Raw genomic sequence first — 23041 nt, forward strand, 5'->3', positions numbered from 1 at the left:
GGAAATACACTGAAGATTAACAAAGTCTGATAACCAGATTATTTACATCTGTAGTACCCTTTCCATCAATGCAAGAAGACAAATATTAGCAAATATTAACTCAATGAGGGGGTTTTTTGGAACAAAGATTTTCTTCTGCATCTATACAGAAGTGTGAACACAGCTGGACAAGTCCATAGTCCATGACTAGGAATCTATACACTTCCTCATTTTCAGATCTCAAGCCAAAGGGAAGATATTTTCTCATTTAAACTTCAAAGCACCTTTTCTTTGGCTATAGATACTTAAACTTACGTTGGTTTAATACTCTGGGAATGCTTCTCATGGATGTAGGCAGCAGCCAGGCCTCCTGCTCCAGAATTCAAATACTGGGAAGAATAAATCAACATGTACACGTCATGCTCATTAAGTGTAAAGTATAGCTTGCCTTCCCTCACCCCTCTCTATAAAACACACCAATTTTAATATTTCTAGTGGTTTCTAACTGGAGATATTAGCATTTGGCTGATGTAGGCAAAAGCAGATATATTTTTTTCAAATTAGTTCTGCAAATACCATTCTTGGCTTAAATGTGATATTTGAAGTTTAACAGACAAAAGGCTAGAAAATTGAAGCATGGCTGAAACAGTCCCATGTCATAATACAGACAGCAGAGTCATCAAACAATGCAGCAGATTATATCTGTTGATACTTAATCTGAAGAGAAGTCAAAGGAACTAAAGATACCTTTTTCTGTCACTAACTATTATTTAAGTTCAGGAAAAAATATTCTCTTATTTAGAGGCTGTTTAAGAAAATCCCATAGCCACACGAATTTCTCAGTGTGGGAAATAAGAAGAGAGCCTCCAAAACAGTGACCACAGAGCAGAATGTTCTTCAGAGCAGATGTTTAACCACCACGAGCTTCTATCTCATCCCCATAAGACCTTACAGGTCATTGATATTATTATCTTTTGGAGCTTCTTGTACCAAAGCAACCTCTAAAGTCAGTGTCCATCTCCTCCTCGTGGCTGGTTCAAAGATTCAGCCAAGACTTAATCAGCAGTTCAGGTGTAGTTCTTATTTGTCTGACCTGTTCAGTGACCCTTTGCATATCTGACATTATAGAAATTAGTCTCAAGAAACAAATTTATTTTACCTTGTAGGAGCACCAGCAGGCAAAATCTACTCCCCAGTCATGCAAATAAAGCTCCACATTCCCAACTGCATGAGCCAGGTCAAATCCAACAAAGCAACCCTGCAGGAAAGAGACAATTAATGAAATAGTAAAAGAGATAATCATCAATATAAACTTCTTTTGAAAATAAATCCTTAGGGTTTTACTTGCTGTCTATATATGCTATCAAATCCCAGCTGGTTTGAGTTATTACTAGAAACCTATTTTCTATACCAGAGGTACATGCAGAAATAATTAAAATTTTCTTGGGGTTGTCTTCAAGGATGCTTAGATATGGTTTAGATTTCTAAGTTGCTTCTCATGCAGTGAAGTGGAATCATAATAATAATTATATTAATTAATTAATCATAATAATATAATTATATTCCACTATATAACTGGGCACCTCAGTTCAAGATGGACAGGGAATTGCTTGAGGGAGACACAAAGATGGTTAAGGGAGCGGAGAAAAACTCCAAGTTAAAAAGCAGAATCTGCGTTGAGGTGAAGAACCTGGCTGCTGGCAAAAGGTCCAGTCCAGCCCAGTCCAAGCAACGAGAGGAAAGGCTGAGGGACATGGGTCTCTTTAGCTTGGAGGACTGAGAGGTGATTTCATTCCTGGCTACAAAAATGCAAAGGGTGAGCATCAGGAGGCTGGAGCCAGGCTCTTGTCAGTGATGGGCAGTGGTAAGACAAGGGGTGATGGATACAAGTTGGAGCATATGAGGTTATGTATTATAAGGAAAAGCTTTTTCAATGTGAGGGTGACAAAACACTGGCCCAGGCTGCCCAGGGAGGTTGTGGAGTCTCCTCTGAAGACATTCAAAGCCCACCTGGATGTGTTCCTGTGTCACCTACACTGGGTGATCCTGCTCTGGAAGAGGGGTTGGACTGACTGACTTACTGAGCTCCCTTCCAACCCCTAACACTCTGATTTCTGTGATTTACCTAAGGTCTCCCTGATGTTTGAACTATGAGGATTCTGTTCTTTGGGAATCCAACTGCCTAACACAGCAACCTAGGCAATACCTGAATCTTTAAAGATTTTTGTACTTGTCCCTTAAAAGCCACAGAAGCTCTGTGAAAAGTGTTGTGTTTGTCAGGGCCACAATTTGCACAGGGCACTGGGAAATAAAGTCATGTAAGGATTACAGTTGCCTAGATCAAAAAGTAGCAGTTACACACAAAAAACCCACTGGATGGCAGCATTCTTAAACTAAAAAGTTATTCCAAGCTTTGCTGGGGTTTTTAGGCACAGAGAAATAAAGCTGCCTTTTTTGCCTGGACTACACATTTCATGCTATTTTGCACTTTGCTTTTAAAACACAAGGAGCTTGCTTACAAGCAGCATGGTAGGAAGAAGTCTCACTGAAGCAGAGGCTTCAGAAAAATCAACATCCAATAATAAAACAAAAGATTCTTCTGAAGAGTCTCTTGTGTTTCTTGCAGGAAGGGATCCTTAGCTAAATTATTTAAACGGTACTTTGGTATATTTAATCTTCCCTATAAGCTAGATAACAATGTGAATGAAGCAGCCTTTTAACAAGGGATACACTAATTCTAATGGAGGCTTCAGCTGAATTATCAGCTTGAAAAATCACTCCAAAAATGATGGGAAGAAAACTCACCCCCATAGCATTTGCATGGTCTGAACATTTGCTCTTAGTCAGAGCCCAAGTTCCAATAAATAATTTGGCCTTCACACCTCCAGTAGATTGTCTTCCCTGGGACACTCAGAAATGTTACAACAAGCCAGATGAAATGGTGAAGCTCTTGCAGAGAAACTGAAGCACACAGAATATCCATGGGAACACCCTCATCCAGAGAATGGCCTCAGCCCTGAGAAATAAGCTACAGCAAACTAAAGCAAAGCTGCTACCAAATCAGAAGGTTTTCAGAGGGTTGCCTTAAAGCCAGGCATTAACTTCAAAACTTCAGTTGACTGGATATAAACATGTACAGGTAAGCCCTTTGAACATACATCCCACACAAACCCTTTTGAAGAAGTTCTGTGAGAGGCTCACTGGCTGCAATGGAAAGCAGGAATGATGTCACATTCCAACTCTTGCCAAAAGTATGTTTGGCAGTACATTAACAAAACTAAAACAGAGAAAAAAGTGGTGGCTGCTCAAAAAAAAAAAAAATGCCTGTAAGAAACTTAATTCTATGGCAAGTCTTGTGCTAAAAATCAGTTGTCCTTTCTCTGCTGGTAAGTGACAAACTCTATATAGAAAAAAATACGTTCAAGCACGAGATGACAAATTACAAAAAGACAGCAGATGGGAGGTAGGACAAGACTCCTTAGGACACCAGCAGGTTGGATGCCCTCACAGTCATGAGGCTCCCTAGCTTAACACACACAGACTTCTTTGGGCACTGATCCTGGTTGGAAAAGCTCAGCTTGCACTCACCCCATGGGCTTGTACCCACAAACAGGACAGAGGCCAACGTGCCACCCATGGGTGATCTTCCTGAACTGCTCCCCAGACGCTTTGAAATTGGTTGATAAATCCTCCTCTGTTCACTGTTTAACTTACTGCTGAATGAGGCACAGCCTGAAAACAGGGGGCCAGGGCTGGCAGGTTTCCTGTAGCATCTCTGAAACACCCACTCCTACCATTTTGCTCGAGTTGTCATCTGCAGGAGGGTTGGTGAGGGTTTTGCTGTGCCGGGGGAGGCGTCTGGCGCTCGAGTCACACAAACAGCAAATGTTTAACCACACAGATTGCAGGAAGGGGGGGAAAAATAAAAAGGAAAGTAAGACAAACTGAAACAGCTCTCCCTGAACAAGGACTGCACGAGAACGTCGCTTCCCCAGACTAAGGGGAAAACAGTTCTCCATCTGCTCTGGGCAAAGAAGAGGACATGTGCTCTCCCCTGCCTCTCCCGTTTTATTCTAACATCTAAAAGTCATTTCTGCAAAGTGTCTGGGTAGCTGCTGATAACCAGTAGGTAACAACTCAGCATGGACAATGACATTTGGAAAGAGGGAGAGAAATGACAGCTTCACACCAGCAAACCTGGGACATTTAGAAAGAGAGACAGGAAAAGAAATTAAGATGAAGGATCTTAAAGCTCTTCCTACTGGGACTCAGGAGATTAAAATACTTTACATACAGTACAAATTCAGTGGAAAGTACAATATAACTTATGAAATGAAAATTGTGTTTGAAGATAGAGGCTCCTGAAAGTCAGCCATTTCTTTACTCATAGAAGGATTAAAAGACTCAAGCCCCTCCACCCTCCAGAGCAACCAAAAAAAGTATGAAATAAGGAAAACTGTTACATCCTCTTCAGCCTGCTGATGAGTCTCTTGCACAATACGTAGTAATTTTGATTTATCTGAGAGACCTAAGATGGAAAAATAGCCTGAGGTAATTTTTCAAGCTTAATTTAGTTCATTTAATATTTAATGACTTAATGAAGCTGTCTATGTGCAGAGCTTTTGCTCTGGGAGGAATCTTAACATACGTGGAGAACTTAGGAAATTGGCTTAAAAAATGTAAAAGGAAATCAGTAGCCTAATGCATAAATGATTGACCTCAAGAATCCTAGGACATTCTCCAGACCTCCTGAGCTTGAAGCTCAAATCTCTAGCCAAGCCCTGATAGGGCACAGCACTGCAGGATGTTATTTCAGTTGTACATTAACAGAATTATTAAGAACACCTGTTTAGGACTTCAGTCTCTACTATACTAGCTGACAAGTGATTCCCCCCCAGCTTCTTAAATTGTATTTCCACCTTAAATTTTCCCCCCTTTAACTTCTTTTCTTCTCAACTGTCCCCAACCCATTTTCTGTCCAGGAGCATGGGGTCATTCACCACCCTTCCTCACCAAGAAGGAGAGCCTTCCATTTTTCCTATCAACATGACTTCTTGGCCTTATCCTCTTTTAATGTAGATGCTAAAGGTCTTGTAGCCTTTCTGAAATAATATCTTATATAGAAGACAATTCTGGTGTCATCAGGAGCAGAAACTCTTGAAGAAGATATGGTCTTTAAGTCCACACACTTACTGTCCTGAAAACTTTACTGTCAGCCTGGGAATAGGGACTGGTTGGATGAGACCAAACAGAAATTAAGCCCATACACATGAAATAGGTGCTAACACCTGGATGAGTGCTTGTTTTCTTCTCCTCTAACCCAACAGTAGCTCCTAACATCAACTCCGACCTGAGAACACAGGAGAGGAGCCAATTCCTTTTGGAGGTGCAACTTTTTGGGCTTTTGGGTAACCAGAAACCCTGAGACCAAGAGAAGCAGCACGATACAGGAATACCTCTTGCCATTATTGAGCTAACAAACTCTTCAGTCTCTGGTTTCATAGCTGCTCAAGTAAGTATTTGCCATATGCAGATGTTTAAGCATGGTGTAACAGAATGCTACGTAGTGGTTTTGTATAAGCATATAAACTGCACTTAACCCAGGGGTGGAATCAATAAGAACATTGAGCTGAGTCTATCTGACAGCAGGGAAATAAAACCAGGGCTGGCTCATGCTTTTCCAGCCTTATGGGTACTCAAACAAATTGTAAGGCTATAAAACATTTTCTTTTAAAATACACCAACAGTATCTGAGGCCGTGAATTTAGCAGGGTTTAACCTGCTCTCACCACCAGAAGAGGTTCACTTCTATGTTCTGGCATTTCTAACAGGCATGCAGGTGGAAATTGGCCTTTGACACCTATCAGTGCCTGCTGGAGTACTGAACTGCTGTCAGAAATTGCTCTCCTCCTCAGTAACATGACTGAAGTCTCTGCAAAAGCCTGCAGTATTTCTGTGTATATCCACCACGTGGAAGCACAGGCACCCAAGTTAATATTATTATTATTGTTGTTGTTGTTGTTATTATTATTATTATTATTATTATTATTATTATTATTATTATTTGTTGCTTCGTCTTATAGAAATTTCCAGCTCTCTCCCATCTCCTCAGATAATATAAACACCAAATCAGTTTTCTCTCCACACAATGAGCTGTCAGTGGCTGCTTCTCCCCAGCACCCAGGTTCTTAGCCACTTTGGGCTAGTTTATAGCTTTCAGCAAAAATGCATCACTTCCACTCATCCAAGCATGTGTCCCACAGCCCAGAGAGCACCTTTAGAGAGATGGTCAAGTGATGGGTTTTGCCCAGGGTGTTCGTATTTACAGGAGAGAAAATAGATTCCTCTCTCAGACACCTTTCAGGCACACCATGGAGCAGATTTTGGGGAAGCAGCACTGCTGGCACGTAGGCACTGGCAGCTGAACAAAAGCTTTGCTGCCACCAGGAGTGAGAGGGAGCAGAGCAGTGGGTGGCATCACCCTATTAATAACCCATCTTCCCTCTCAAACATTTCAGCGTTGCCTTTTCATTATTTGTGGGCAGCAAAGTGCTGGAAGAGCCTCAAGGAAGGCACCATGAAGGCACTGCTTTCAGAGCTCTATGGAGCTAATACCCAGATCCATTTCCCCCTGCAGCTGACTCCCCCTCTGCTTCTTTCTTCCTTGCCTTTCTGCATCCATGTCAGAAGCCAGTCTTGTTTTGTACTTTTTTTTTAGGACCAATTTTGAAACCAGGTGCTGCTCTATGAGAACATTCTCTTTTTAGATCCCACAGGCCCTGCGCTGCCTCTCACACCTGCTGTGCTCTTCCCAGGAGAGATTTTACCATCACTTTCCAGCAACATAACTTACTCCCTGACCTCCAGAAAAAAAAAATTTCCACTGCCAAATCTACAGCAACAAAAGATGTATAGCCTGATGTGAGCCAGGAATCTCTCTGGAACACTAAAACATTGAATATAAATAGTTAGCTGGTTTGCCAAAATCCAGTGATAAGTTTATCCTTGAGTAGTTTAATCTTACACGAGATAAGGTACACCCATTAAAGACTGTCCCTATGGAAAGGCTGGTGACCTCCTGTTGATAAGATGACTTAATTAAAAACTCTTTTTGCCTGGATTCCTGAGATGGTTAAAGAAGTTGTACAGCTCTGTCCACTTTGCATCCTACCTGCAAGCTCCAAAGGCTGAATCATCACAAAAACAGAATTCTCCTATGATTTTGACATGCTCCACCTTCTGCCTGTCTCCAAAACACTGATCAGCTATGTCTGAAAACTGCTGGCTCTGTGGGGACCTCAAGTCCCTGTTCACTGGGGGTAAAAACTGCCACAGCATGGCTGCAGGGAAGGAGGAAAATCATGAAAGGCTGCCAAAACCCAGGAATCTAACCCAAACTAACTTTTAAGGAGAGAATGGAACCGTGATTACCTCCTCCTCCTCCTCTGAACCTCTTGAAAAAAAAAAAAAAGTTAATAGTCATGAATTATCTCTCCATAGAGTTGAAGTCACACCTACAAGATTGCTCTGGCAGGGCAAGGAGCTCAGCACAGAGGGTTTTTGCTTTGTATTAGAGCCCCACAAGTTTCCATTTGTGCTGTGGTTTGTTGCACACACACACAAACAAAAAAAAAAAACAAAAAAAAACCAACAACAACAAAAAAAAAGGCAAAATTAAAAATACCTCATGAGGAAATTTGATCTGAAATGGATGTTAAAAGGACAGGCCTGGAGCAACCCTACCTTTTTTTGGCCAGCCTTTGTTATTCTAGGGATGTCAAAGAGCTGTCCTGTGTAGTACTGCACCCCACTGAACAGAATGACAGCAATAGAGTCCCCTTCCCTCTCAATTACAGCAAGGATGTCTTCAGTCCTCAAGGTCTCCTCCTCCTGAAACAAAGTTAAGGCACAGATTTTACATTGACTGTGGCAGTAATGAAACTGTCATTTCTTATTTCATAAACTATATTTTACCATGAGCTGCACTGCTTCCATAAGGAGATCAAAAGCAAATCCTTAGCATGGTAATGACATACAAAGGTAATGCTATGGAGTAGCTTATGAGTAAGTTACCTCAAAAAAACACCCACCCCTAAATCATGAGCAAAGTTATCTTGAAGGTGCCAGTTATAAAGAGGCTATTCACTTCATATTCTAGCACGCTATGTTTCATACTCTTGAATATTTCAGACAGTTTTAATTTACAGTTAAAAAAAAAATTCCTGGTGCAAACAGCATATATTATGATTTTCATGTGGCATCTGAAATTTGTGACACCCACAAGACTTGAAAAGTTGTCTATCAGTTTCACTCTATACTTTTCTGATAAACTTTGGATCCCACAGGAAGCTATTATAAACCTGCCACATCTCAAAAACAATAAGTCTCATATCATCAAAAGTACAAAAATCCCCAAACCTGGGGTCATTAAATATAGAGGAATTTCAACCAAACACCCTCCCCACACACTCTGCATCCTTGCTTCTTGATAGGAAAATTACTGCTTCATCCTCCTCCTATCTTCCTAGCAAAAGATCATGTAACACCACCTAGGGATCAATTAGGCAGTGAAAACCCAGAATTAAATTAGCCTTGTTACTGAAAAGAGCCTGGGCAAGATTGTTGAATTGCAAGTAACTGTTATTATCTCAACAATCTTCGCAAATCTATCAAGTGTTCAGGAGTGGGCTCTTTACTCACAAGATGACTCAGATTTCAGAAGCAAAAGGTCACAGTTTGTAGTTTGGTGGCAAAGTTCTTAATATGGCAAAAGTGAAGCAAGGCAGCCTTTCAAATTAATCTGAATTGCATTTTGCTCCAAGCAGACCTTTCCCTTCCTATGCTGACACACAGGTTGCTGTTGTTTGTGCTATGGCAATCCTTTTGCCTCAGGACATTAAGAGGACACTGGGGTTTCTCAATGAAGTACTATATTTTGCACTTCTCTCAGGATGCTGTCAGGTTTGGCAAACAGGAGAAATAGGGAGAGTAATATTTTTTTGCACTAGCTGAACCATACAATTATAGAAGGGGTTCTAATGACAAAAAATATACAGCAAAAAAAGAACACACAACTCATAAATTTAACTGAGAAGTATTAGCATAATAGATTTATGCAAAATTCTGCAAGCAGACACAAGAGTATTTGAGAAGGTATGACTGTCCTCTCTGATGAAATCCACTTCTGCTCCTAGCAATGGTGGGAAGATCTCTCATAGTTCTCACCCACCTCCCGTGGCTGCACCAGGACCATGCATTTCTCCACATCAAGTCCATGGAGCTGAAGTTGGGACTCAACAGCATACTGGAAGAGATTTCCATGCAGAACTTGTTATTATGACTACATGATAAAGCAACTAAAAGAAAACCACGTGAGCACTTCAGGAAAGGGATTCAGAAGCCTGCCTTTCACTAAAAATCACCCTTGAAAGCCTAATCCAACTCCACTGGAAACTTTTTAGGTTTCCTTTGGTTTGAAAAAGTTCAGACTTGAATGCAGATCATCAGACAGTGAGGATAAATGCAAAACCCACATCCAAGAGGATAAATTCATGGAGCAGAATGAGGGTGGAAATGTGGTGGAGAAAGAGCTGTACCAGATTGCAGCCAAAAAAGCCTGATCTGAGGATGGCCAGGCCAGGGGCCATGGGTATCCAACCTGCTGCATCCCAGGCTGTCACACAGCCACTGCTGGGAAGCCAAAGGAGGTTTGGCCAGGATGTCCATGCTGTCCCACACAATTCTCATGGCATGGGAGCTCTAAAACTCTCAGATTTGTTGCACAGCTGGGAGGAAATGAGAACTCTCAACCCTCAGGCTATTCTGAAAGTCCTTTTTATTCTATTATTAAATAATGGCCGATTATATTATTAAATAATGGTTCTGAGAAAGCATAAAAGTCATCAAATAATACTATAATGTCATTTTAAATTACCTGACATGAACCAAAGGGGTGGTGGTTGCACAGGTTATTGCTAACATGCTGTAGAATTCTAAGATAGAGTGCAAATCTATGAGCATGTCTGGAACAAGCTTGGGATTAGTCTGAACATTACTTAGGATAAAGCCAATTTGAGGTTTACACAAACCTGTGCCACCATCTTCATTACAAATAAACCTCTTAGTAGCTTGAATTATTTTTATTGCACCTTAGAGATCAAATGTGTTATCAATTTCCATGAGTTCATGGAGTTGATGATAAAGTAGCAGTGGGTCACAAAACCCAAAGATTAATTTCTTCTAAGCTGTGGTGCACGAGCTATAGTCCTCAATTTTATAGGAGACAAATTATGTTTGAACTGGTAATCTAAAGTGCTAAGAACAAACATTTCCATTTCTGTCTGGGGATATATAAGTGTTAACGTTGTGAGTTTGTATTGATTTGGTTTCATAAAGTAAAACAGCAACATGAATTAATAAAACATTTACAACTGCAGTTGATTTAGGCCAGTGGTTTGCTCAATGTCTTAAAAAAGGCTAATAAATCAATGTACCCATTCAATCTTTTCCTCTTGTAACATTTTTATTTGAACAAAAGGAGTAAAGTTACAATCTGTAAAATATGCTGAACTCAAAAGCTTCTGACAGATTTTTTTTTTACTATAATGTTACTTGAACAAGATGAGCTAATAAATATTCAAATCAGGCTAGTGATATTCTTTAGAAAAATACGATTAATAATACAAATATGGTGAAATATTAATTTCTTACATGGTCAGAGGGAAAGGCTTTGGCTTCTAGAAGAATTTTATAGCGTCTTGGAGTAGGCTTAAAGAAAGATAGCTGTTAAGAAAGAAAAAAATACAAAAAGATAAGTTGAAATGTATCTAAGCAGAGAGGGGAGGGATGCTCCCAGTATATAACTTAATAAAGACTGCTTTGCTTTCATGCAGACTGCAGAGAATCCCCCAGAAATTACAACTATTTCTTTGTCCATATAACATTTATCAAAGTGGGAAAGTGTTCTGATCGTGTTTCACACATCCATAGCAAAGGCCACAAAATTCCAGCAGTGAAAACTTGTACTTGCAGGATTGCTGGCAAAGCTTTGACTGCAGCCATCAAAGCTGGGATTTCACCCTGCTCCATCCCACGAGCAAAAGCAGCAGTTTAAGAGGAGCAAACAGAGCAAAGGAACTGGACTCCCATCCCTGCCTTAAAACATCAGTTACTGAATCATCCCCTTCCCTGAAACAACCTGACCAAAGAAATAAGTCTTCTGCAAAGACCTCAGCACCTTTAGGTGCATGGCCTTTCCTTCTCAGCTCTTCACAAGGAGGCAAGTTGGGCTTGGCAGAGTGCTGAGAAGACTAGGAGTAGACTTACAAGCCCTCCTACTCATGGCAGCAAGTAATTATTCAGAGCTCAGCATGGGCTGGGTACCCAAGGAGTTTGGCTTAAGGATGGGTGCATTAAGGAAGCCACATCAATGGTTGCTGTGTCATAAAAATCATTCTAATGCTTTAACACATTTTAGGGTTATAGAAAACAGGGTAACTCAAAATTCCATCTCTTATATGCAACTGCATTTTAAGTTTGACTGAAATTACAGCTTCCTCTCCCTCGCAGTTGAGCTCTTGTTTCTTAAACTGTGAAATTTGGTGTGAAATTCAAACTTTAAGTTATTTGGCTATGTTTCTTAAATAAGATCTTCTCTCTGAGGGCTGACATGCAGCACATGAGAGAAGAGCTCAAACTTTCCCTACAGAGTCCTTGAAAATATTTCTCTGTCCAGCTTTTCTGCTTAATATTAAGTGGAGCCAGGTCTTGCACAAGCCAAAGCATCATTCAAGATACAGCTCCCAGATCTTAAGAAAAGTTGGGCTATCATCCAAGTGAGGTGCACAGGAAATATTTTGCTGCCATCAAAACAGAAAAGAAAAAAATACTTGTCAACACATTAAATAAACATCATAAAGACATACCATCTGGAGGTGCAAGTTAACAGTTAGCCCATTCATTAAGGCTACTTCATGTCTTTGGGCTCCTGAAATAATAAAACAAACAAACAAACAAACAAAAAAAAACCCACCACTGGTTAGGAGTTTTCTTTATCATTTCAGAGAAATCTAATACAGTCTTGAGAAAGCAAAAGCCTGTTTGCAGCCCATGTCCTGCTAAAAGCTGGGAAGTAAACAGACTTTTGAGTTGTCATCACAGTGAAGTAAAAAGATTTCTTGTCTGACTCACCACACCACACTGGCAGGAAAATATTTATTTTTTCAGGTCAGGAACAGAAAACAAAACAAAACAAAAAAACAACCAGTGAAGTATTTCTATTTTCCAGCAACACATGGGTGGATTTATTACCATTAATACCTCAGACAAAAATCAGGTCAGAAGACTACATAAAGCAAGACTTGCAGGCTTTTTGGGGGGATAAGCTAATACAGTAAAGCAAGTCAGAAAACATATTGAGGCAATCATCTGTTGCAAGTGGTTACTGTAAGGTCAAGCTAAATCTTAGCCCTTAAAAAAAAAGAAAAAACAGGACAACAAAACACAAGCAAAATTTGCCTATTAAATATAACAGCCCATCATTAATGCAGCAACTGAGCAAGAAGCAGCCATACCCTCATAGCTCCAAGGAGGCTAATAACAGCTAATCACAAGCAGAGTTAATGGAGTAACAACTAATTGTTATTGCAAAGTATTTAGCAACAAGCTGTCGAGCCCTTATCAACCACTGGTGAAAGGTTTTTAGGCAGGACAAGGGGCTGCATGCTGGGCAGGGCACCACTGAGATGTGGAGAAAATCAATTCCTGCTTCTTTCCCTTTTGCCTGATGTCTGTTGTCAAAAAGCAGCAATTCAGCCAGGGCACAAATCAGTGCTTTGAGGGGCTTCTTCAGCTGGAAGATGGGCTCATGGTCATCCTGATCATCTCCCCAGATGTGGAAATGGCTGAAGGAGCAAAGAGGGAGGAAGCAGGCAGAGAGGGCAATATCTTGAGATGGATAAGAGGAAGAGAAAACATGATGGTGAGGTAAAAAGCGTAAGTTGAGCCACGAGAAGTAAAAAGGCAAATCCTGGGATTCCTCTGTTCCCTTGGAAAGGAAACAAGGTCCCAACCAACATAGGAGGAAGGCAGCAAGAGCACAGAGACATTCCCACCATATCCCACAGAGTTTGGGTTCAGGGAATTACGACCATGCCAGCCTAGGAAAAATGCATAACCAGGAGTTGAACTCAATACAAGCAAACATAGCCAAAGAATATGGAAATCTATAATTAGGAAAATTTCTTCATAAATCCTTGCCAAGCAGGCATCGGATTCTGGAACCTCAGGAAAAGCCAAAAACCATACAAATTGAGCTATGTCACCAGCCTTGCTTTGTGTTGCTGAAATCTCTAAGTATTGGACAGTAAGATCTGTCAACAGCTGTCAGTGACTTTGGAGAACCTGTCCAGGGGATGAGCCAGAGGGAAAAGAGATGTAATAAATAACTTCCCTCCTCCAAACCCCGGTAACATCATCAAGTTTGTGGAATATAAGTGGACCTAGTTCTTTATCAAGAAAAAAAGCAGCTCTTTTCCTCACATGAACTGTTCTTTGCTTTTTCTTCCCTCTGCTAGCATTGCATCTGCAGGCTCCATGCAGGTAGAAGAGGTCACCTTGTGGCTGTTCTATTGCAGATACAAAAGACAGCTAAGAGAGAGAGGTTGCAGCTCAAAACAGCCTTATTTGAGGTCTTAATATTTCTATGGAACCCCTGAGGCTGAAAAAAAGAGGCAGCCTCAAGGAATGGTATTGTTCTTATAACTCCCTCTGCTCCTTCCATGAAATCTCTGGCTTTCACAGATTTCACTCTGCATGAGCAACCCTCTGCCTGTTGTACTGTTTCCCTATAAACCAAATGGTTAAACTGCAGATCACTTTTAGCTGCATGCTAGCATCCCAAATTAAATATGACACTACATTTGTCATGTAAGTCTGGGTCTTCCGTAAATTATATATTTATTAAAAGCTTTCCATTATTGAATTTCATGCCCACGAAACAAACCTCATCCGTGTCATTGGGAAACTGTTATCCTTTATAACCCACACTGTGTTTCAGAAAACAACCTTTCTGTGATCCAATTAACCTATTACAATATTAAAAAACCCAGCACATGGGAGGAAAAATGATGTTTGCTTGCTTTATTTCCCAACTTTATACCCTATCTCTGAGACAGGCTTAAATCCTGCATGTTCTGCTTGATAAATCACCTCTTTAATAAAAGGAAGCAGCATTTGCAAAGTACAACTTCAGAGACAATTATGATTGCGTTAGGCAGACACTGCCATCCTTCTCCTCTCTCACTGCAGAGAGAGCCTGAGCCTCACCAAGAGTAAGTTAAAGGATTTTGTAAAATGATAGGGGGTGGTGGGAAAAAAAAAAAAAAAAAAAAAAAAAAGGCTAAAGACCCCAATTCTGAAAGTAGTTTGGTTATTTCAAATAATCCTTATCACTCAAAGTCACTATGAATCTGCCTGGCACTCAGTCTTCCCTCAACAGAGACCTGGCTGAGCACATTGTGTGGCAGCAACTGGAGAATTAATCTTGTTCCATCAGAAGGTGATCCTGCCAAGGTTGTAATGTTTTAATAAACTCAGGTAGGAGAAGCTGAGATTACTGTCCCCCCGTTATACCATTTGGGGTGAGCACAGGAAAAAAAAAAAAAAAGCTTTGGCCTCCACTGACCTTGACTCTGCATTTCACTGTGTATTTACTACTGTAACTTTCACTGAACAAGAAAATGTGACTGCATGTAATAAGCAAGGTGCTGTAGCACTATAAACCATTAAACAGACAGGTATTTTACAGTCTGTAGTCCATTCCTGAATAAATCCCACCAAATAATTTTTATTTACTACCACTGCTTAAAGTGAGCCGTGACAATGCCTCCTCCTCTTCCAATACATATTGAGTCACAACAGGGTGAAATTCTGTTTATGTTCTTGCATTAAATTCACTAAAAAGAGAAATTCAGAATTTATTCAACTCACACATAAACTCAGAATTGCACCTTGATGGAAAACAGCACTTTATCACAAACACCACGTTGGAAGAGAGTGTTTAACATAAAACTGTTCCAGCATTTATTCTCTTAGCCTCTTTCCTATTATGAATAATCTTAAAAATCAGATTGTTTGGAAAATATTGATTTATTTACATCCTTAGAATCACTCTTGTAAGTCCTGAATAAAATTATGAGGATATTAATATAAACAAAACCCTGCTGGCATGTGAATCTGAAGGCCAGATTAGAGCCCAAACCACATTTTACAGTTCAATCAAACAAAGTCCCAAAAATCCAGATAACAAAATCCAAACTGATGATGCTGATGTGCCTTTTATAGCTTAGGAAAACAGCAGGAACATGAAACCCTTCCCAGGAAGTAATTTTAAAAACAAAAGTAGGTAAGTGGTAGGGTGATCTCAGTCATAAATTTCTGAAATAGAATAATTAAAAATATATATTTAAGTTGAAAATAATAATTAAAAAAAGTTGTAATAAGTTCAGTGTATTCCAGCCAATGGGATAAAAAGACATGGTATTGAGTTTGGAAAAGAAAAGCAGAGAGACTGATAAGAAATTAGATGAACTTTAAAGCAGAGCTCTCATTGCCCTCCCATTACACCCAGAAAAATATCAGTTAAACAAGTATTAAGATGCACACTGAGCTGGCAGCCTCTGAAAGACAGATGGTTAAGGGAAAAAAAAAATAAATCCCAGCCTGACTCCTTAGTTTCTGCAGTGACACTTAACCTAAAGCTGAAGTCAGACTGATCCTGGCACCAGGGCTGGGAGCTGGGGGCACATCCTAGGGGTCCACATTTTGCAGACAGAGCAGTGGTAAAGGTTCACAGGTGATGGAGAGAAGGATGAAAATGTAGGTGTTATGAGCAGCCCTACTGGGGGATTCTTGGCTCTCTCTCTTGCTTATGAGAAGAGTACTGGTAGTTTATACCTTATTACTTCACTAATTTAAGGGCCTGGAAGTAGGTGGTGTGATTAATCTCCCACTCTCATAAGATAAATTCTCCATCCTCCAGTTAAACAAGTTCAAGGTTTCCAATTTAAAAGCTCTGACTCTGCATCAGTTTTGTGACAAGGCCACATTTTCCTACCTGCCCACAGCATGCCAGTTAAACCCAACCAGAACAAGAACCTCCACTTGCTAGGAGAGATCAGTCAGACAAGAGACAGCCCCAAATCAGCCATGCTCAGCATTTCAGCTCCTCCATCCCTTTTACATCCTCACATTTTTATGTTCTGTGATAGCTAACAGACGTACTGAGCTTGACCTTGGAAATGATGAGAGCAAGAAAAGTAATTTCTTAAACCTCCTGAGCAATACCAGGTACAAGAGGAGCAGCTTCCCAAATCAGAACAACCAATCTGTATTTTGGTTTTGATTTCATACTGCAGATGGGGTCATTCTGCATAGCCCAAGGGTGCCCACTGTGATGTCTGTGTTGCCTTAGTGGTTACATCATGGATGGACACCTATAATAATACTTTCTTATATTTGCTAAGCACCAATAGTAATGTCTGGTATTTTAACTATTTGGAAACTTCATGAAGAAGAAATCAGGAAGTGCACTTCTTTATAAATATACAGGTAAACCTGTCATGAAACATTCCTTAGTGTCTCTGTTTCCACAATTGTTTACACCCTACTTGCTTCTCCTAATGGAAAAAAAAAACCCATAACTTTCTCATTGAACACTTGTCTGCTGCTTGAGGAGGAATTATGAGATGGTATCTAGCTGACAGCAGGTCAGCTCCACTATAATATTTTTTTCCTTAGTGAAGGAACAAATGAATACATGATAATTCAGTCCAGATAGGCAGTATTGACATTTGCCTTCAGTAACTACATTGAAATACTGGGAAAATCTCACTAAAATCTACTAACCTAGCCTTGACAACTGCTGTAGGGGCTGGGGAGAAAAAAGAGTTTCTGAGGGACCCAGACAAGACTATTTCTTCCCCCTTCTGACACAACCCTATGGGAATTTTCAGTCAAAGATTATTTCAGCAACAATACCCAGGTTAGAGTAAGGGGCAACAGAGAAAATTTGCATTTAGACCCATAAAACTGTTTTCCTGGCTGGCAAACTCACCAGGAGAAGTCTCCAGGGCTCCTTCTCACTCTCTAGAAGAAGCAGATGCATTTCCTGCCCGGGTCCTGCAGCACTGATGACTCCTCAAGAGGTACAGAGAGGTGATGGGAACTTAGAAATAGCAGGTCCTGCCCCAATTATCTGCTTCATTGACATAAGCAGTTCTCAAATATGAAGCTGGGTTTAGCAGTGGGGAAAGGAGGAAAAAGCAGAAGATGTCTAGATAAAAATCATTTTTCAAAGGGGAAAGTTCATTGGTTTACTTTTAGGAGACAGACTGAGAATCTGAAATGCCAAACGCCCTTTAAAAGGGTTTCATGTGTTAGACCAAGTGGTTTATTATGCTCCAAGAAACCCTTTGCTGCAATTAGCTTCATGATATGCATATGCTCATATATTATTGCACACATTCATCTCTTAAATCGCAGCCTTAAAATAAAGTGTTAGTCCCGGCACAAGGCACTCAGAAAAAAAAAATACTTTAAAACAGAAGAATGTAATTCTCATTAAATAATTTTAGGACTTCAATCTTAAAAGACAAAAAAAATAAAAATAAATTTCCACTTCTAGAGAAAGTTATTCCTGCAGTCCACACCTACCAACCAGCTTGGTCATTAGGTCCAGGATGCACTCGTCTGCCAAAGCCCATGGGCGCTGACCACTGAAATGGCCGTGGACACCTCTGAAAGGAAGAGACAAACAATGAAAACATAAACTGCTCCCTTAGCATCAGTCCAAAGAAACATCCCCCCTTTGGAGGAGGAAAGAGGAGACTTGTGCTGAGCACAGCACTTTTATTGTGCCTTTAAGCTCATAGCAAATGCAATTAATTCACTGGGTTCTGACAGGTTTCCAATTGTGGAAAACTACTCATTTTGGCCTCCTCCAGAAATCCTTCAAAATTAGGGATGGGAGCTCTTTCACAAGCCCTCTGGAAGTGGCTGTGTGGAAAGGGAAGCCTCCAGGATGCAGGTGCAAGAAGGCACCCAGCTAGCCCCAACTCACATCAGCTACCCAGAAAGCAGAGATCACCCACAGTATTTCCAGCTGGATGTTGTACAACAGAGAGGGTGGTAGCCTTGAATACCTCCTCTACTCCAAGACCAAAATAATTCTTGTCAGAAACAATTTCTATCCCCCTGAGTCTCCTGTCTGACCTCACCCTTCTGCATAAACCACCAGGTACTTAATGTATATGCAGCAAAACACCAGCCCAAACACATCCTCTTGCTAACTTTGATTGCTTTTCTTCTCCCTGCTAAATTGTTCTTGATCTCAGAGTGCAGGAAGCTTTTTGGGTTGACAGAGGATATTTTAAAATTTTATTTTGCAAACTGTTCCTGTCCACAGTGGATCATTTGGGCACCTTTGCACCTTAACATATCACTACTCTGAAGTGACAGATCCCTACGTTCAGTTCTGGATTAAGTGCTCTGAACTGATCTATGCTTCAGATGTGACAGAGAAGTAAACTCCTAAAGCAGCCCTCGTGCATATATAAATAAAAGTTCCCAAGTTCCTTAAACATGCAGTATATGTAGTGCACAGATTTAAATGCAAATGAAGGCAGATTGAGAAAAGTAATAATGGTGCTAATCCAGGGGAACATTGCTCTGGGCTTCCATCTCACACTGGATGATTTTCATATTTGCTGAGCACCACGGGGTGCTTGTGGAGTCAGAAATGCCAGGCTGCACGCAGCTGAGGCAAACCAAGTATAAAGCTATTTCAAAACAGGGACAGAACCAGGAGGAAACCGGGTAGACAGCAGAAAAAAAGAGACCTAAAAGCTGTGATGAGAGACAGAGGGAAAAAAAAAATAAAATAGATCAAGTAGTAAACCTTTGAAAGAAGAACGGTCCCATAATGTTCACTCAAAATCATGAGATGATGTCTGGAAGATTGACATGAGAAAGGAGGGCAGATGAGACACCACCAGATAGTCCCTTTAAATGCTTAAGGCTATTTAAAAGATTGATTTTCCCTACCCACCTCCCACTTTTCATTCTCAAGTAGAGTTTTGTTCTGTCTCCCACACAAATTACCTGGGTGGTTTACAGTCAGAGCCTTTCTGATTGACTTGGGTCTAATTCTCTCCTCATAGGGCTATTTCCAAAAGAACCACCATCCTAAGGAAAAGAACTGCTGCAAAAAGCACAGTTGGAATTAACCATTTCATGCCTCTTACCCTGGCAAAATACCATTTGTTTAGGTCAACAGCTGAAGGAGAAAACAGGGATACAATTGCATATCTCTCACAGATAAAATAAGCTCCCCAGATTCAGCAAATCCAGCCCCACACAGATGGTAAGAAGGACCCTGATCCCTAATTTGGAGAAGGTCACAGCAGAATAAGTGCCTGTTTTGGTCTGGTTTAGGACTTCTCTGTGGTGAGACAAGCAGGCAGTGTGAAATTGCTCCGGTTTGCAAGAAAGTTTCATAGAGGGATAAAGGCAGTAGGCAGGTAGGAGGAAAAAAAAATTAAAAATAAAAAAAAAGCAGTAAGGGGCAGGATTAGTGCTAAATGTTCCTCCCTTCTTTCAGACCATAACACAGCTGCATTCCCTGAAGACAGTGGTGTGTGTTTCACAAAGAGCAAGACATTTATTGCTAATTTCCCTTCTTATTCTTAACTGTAATATAGTGATCAAGGGACTTTGGGGTAATACAGATTGTTAAAATTAAAAACACAAAAGATTTTCAGTAGTTCCCAGCCCGAGGGAATCTATTTCTGAAAGAGGATAGTGAACATAATAAGATGGGAAAAAGAAGCCCTAACTACCTATGGGATTCTCTTTCATTAGCTTTCTTTGATTTGATAGCCATTAGTGTCCTTCTAATGGGAATTTACTCATAAAAGTTCTCTCCACCAGCATGCAGCACTAACAAAATTTCAGCATAAATCTTCAAGCCATCATGAAAGCAGATATAAAATTGTGGGCATGAGAATATTTTATTTTGAGGGGAAAAAAAAAAGACAGAAATGTAAGAATACTGAAAAATAAGAGACACAGCATTAATTATTATTCATACTATTATTATGGCACAGCTTACAGCATGTCTCCCTCTTGATGGCCAATATAAATGCCAAGAGACAAAAAATATTACAGCTAAAATGGTAGTTAAAGACATATTCTTAGACCTGTTTTTTATTTTAATCACATGAAACTCTGTAGCCTTTGCTGATGGCACAATACATCCTATTACACTTAGGTTGTAAAATGCTACACTCTGCCTCAGAGATTTATCTCTCTTTATATTAGGCCACCCCCCTCTCAGCTCTGATAGGCACTGGGGGTAATAATCTTTAAGGACACAACTCCAGTGGTTCTGGCATTCCCCTCAGACACAAATACATGGAATCTCATTCAGTTCCAACTGCACCCTAGCTAGCACAAAGATTTAAATCAAGGTACCCAAATTAATGAATACAAAACGTGGCCCACTGAATTGTAAAGCATCATACAAATAGAACTATTTCTTAAACTACTCTGAGAATGCCACGTTGTGCAAATTAATTTAGTTGGTTAGCATTTTGTTTTCAATTTGGCAAGAAATCGCAGTGCCACATTTTATTCACAAATCTGGTTGATTTACAGCTTGCTAGGGGAGCTAGAAACACATTTTCTGATATGATCCCAGGGTTTCAAAGATGGTAACAAAAGGGATTTAAATTAATTGCCAGCTTCAGGAATCTTCTGTGCTCATCCAAATCTTGTTCAAATGGAAAATTCTTTCTTGCTTCTTTGCCAAAAGTGATGCAAGTATTTAATGAGCCAATACAGACTTTTAAGTTTGATGATGGTTTCAAGCAAAGAATTCACCAAAAGAGAGGAAGATGTTTCCAAATAAAAAGAACTGCATGGAGCAGTAGATTGAAGGCAAAACTAAATATCCCAGGGCATTAAACCAGGCATTTACAGCTCTAACATACAACCTGCTGAAAGGCACAACGCAGAACTAACTCCTCCAGGAGAAGTGGGTCTGTCAAACAGAATATAACCCACCCCTCCACGCTGCTCTGCTGCTTGCAGGACTCTTACCTCTTGCAGGATTGGTTCAGCACATAGAACCAAAGATACCTTTGACTCACTGAAAACAGTTGTTGCCTATCACAGCCTTGGATTTCTTTGCCTGCTATATTCATATCAGCAGCTTGTTGCCAGACTACTTCAATGCTTAGTAGAATAAATACAGATTTAGCTTCTAGCCTCAGTTTATTAGTTCCTAGTTTACATTTACTGTGCCAACATGTCATTTCACCAAAGTGGCTCCTTTTTTTCTTTCTGTTTACCCCTTGGCACATTCATGGGGAACAATCATTTTCCTTTCAGGCTTCATTTTGCCCAGCTAAGCAGCACTAATCCTCCAGACCTCCATTCCACAGGTTCCCCACTCCCCAGTCACCCCAGCAGCCCTTCACAAGAGCCTAACAGCTGGCCATGGCAGACTCCCTCCTGTTTTAATTGTTCCACTTTAATGAGGATGTGAGAGACAGGGCTGCATGGGATAATGATTCTGTGAAACACATTAATTGCTCAGACAGTTGTGGTGAGCAAAAAGGGAAGCAAGACACTGCAAAGCTTCCATCCAACCCAAACGAGTCACTTCAACTTTGGTCTTTGAAAGTCAAAAAGCAGGAGTATTGGCTACTCTAGCACTGGACAGCCAACTCTTGTTCCCTCTTTGCCCCCCATTCAATAAATCTTGGATTTAGCTGAAGTCAAAACAGACAGACAAAATCTCAAAGGCTCTTTTTTTAATCCATAGCAAGAGCACCAGTGGCTTGAATCTGTAGTCTGTATACATAAGCATTAAAAAAAAATAAAAGAGAAAATAAAGAGGACTGAGGAAGGTGGAAACAAAGACTACAAAATCAGAACAGGTATATAGGAGGCAGATGTCAGAGCAGAAATCCATACTCCATCATTTAAATGCCAGGGGGGTGGGAAAGGACAAGGATGTTGTAAGAAGGAACATGACAAGAAGGAAATGTGTGAAAAGACCTCTTTCTCTCCAGACCTTACTGCAAGGAGTTGCCATCACTGCACAGAGCTAAAGCTACCAGCTCCCCTGTCCTTGACAACAGCGCCCAAGTAATCTTCCTTTTCACTCTTCCCCTCAGCTATAAGCAGTGAAAACCATTTAAAGAGAGGAGTAGCTATTTGAGATGAGTCCCAAGACACAGCAAACAGAAAACACAATAAACCAATTTATAAGAGAGTCAGAATCTATATCATTACTGACTTGAAGGACATGCCCAATTTATATGCTATGCCTTAGGTTCTTGCTGTTTATTTATCTAAGCCACAGCCACTAAATTCCAAGCTGTCACCACACAAGCCACTGAACAGTCTTTGGCCACTGGAACCAGTCTTGGACTGGATTTTGCTAAGCTGTCTGGAACCAAAGCATCCATTTGTGTATTTCCAATCACCTCTTCCTTTGGAGCCCCCAGTTGCCCATTTTGCCCATCAGTTTCTTTAAGCACACATTGCTCTCGTCAGTCTAAACCAGCCCTGAGTCTCTCATCTGCCTCAGGTGCATCTGCAGCTAGCAGGATTTTGGGTTGGATTTTTGTTGGGTTTAGTTGGTGTTTGTTTTGTTGGTTTGGGGTCTTTTTCTTTATTTTTTTGCTTGTTACTTTCTGAAAATTCCAAGTAAGATGTTTGTGTTTCTGCCAAACAGCCTTTCTAGGTTTGTTCCCTGTCTCCTGATGGTTTAGAATCACATCCAATCATATTTCCCTTTAAATACAGCTCCTGAAGTCACTCTTGATATTCTGGAAAAAAATTCTGCTTACCCTTCTCTTTCATGTTTCTATAATCATTGAGAGAGAAAAAATATATAAAAAATTAAAATCCTTCACTGTAGCAAAGACAAACAAAAGAATGGAAATGAACCAATGAAAAAGTACAATGAAGGAGCTGAAAAATGTTTGTGCTCCCA

The 23041-nt window shown here is 40.4% G+C and overlaps 1 protein-coding gene across 2 annotated transcripts in view; it reads right to left on the reverse strand.

The window, feature by feature from the left end:
• Positions 1 to 23041, reverse strand: part of KYNU (kynureninase) — a 57259-nt gene that overhangs the window by 22726 nt on the left and 11492 nt on the right. For both annotated transcript variants that reach the window (XM_071746437.1, XM_071746438.1), the window contains exons 4-10: positions 17692 to 17774; positions 11904 to 11965; positions 10690 to 10761; positions 9209 to 9283; positions 7723 to 7869; positions 1139 to 1237; positions 295 to 368 (exon numbers count right to left, since the gene is read on the reverse strand). In XM_071746437.1, the coding sequence (XP_071602538.1) occupies positions 295 to 368; positions 1139 to 1237; positions 7723 to 7869; positions 9209 to 9283; positions 10690 to 10761; positions 11904 to 11965; positions 17692 to 17774 (612 nt within the window). The remainder of the gene's footprint in view (positions 1 to 294; positions 369 to 1138; positions 1238 to 7722; positions 7870 to 9208; positions 9284 to 10689; positions 10762 to 11903; positions 11966 to 17691; positions 17775 to 23041) is intronic.

The sequence above is a fragment of the Heliangelus exortis genome, chromosome 6 (assembly GCF_036169615.1).
Source record: "Heliangelus exortis chromosome 6, bHelExo1.hap1, whole genome shotgun sequence".
NCBI classification, from domain to species: Eukaryota; Metazoa; Chordata; class Aves; order Apodiformes; family Trochilidae; genus Heliangelus; species Heliangelus exortis.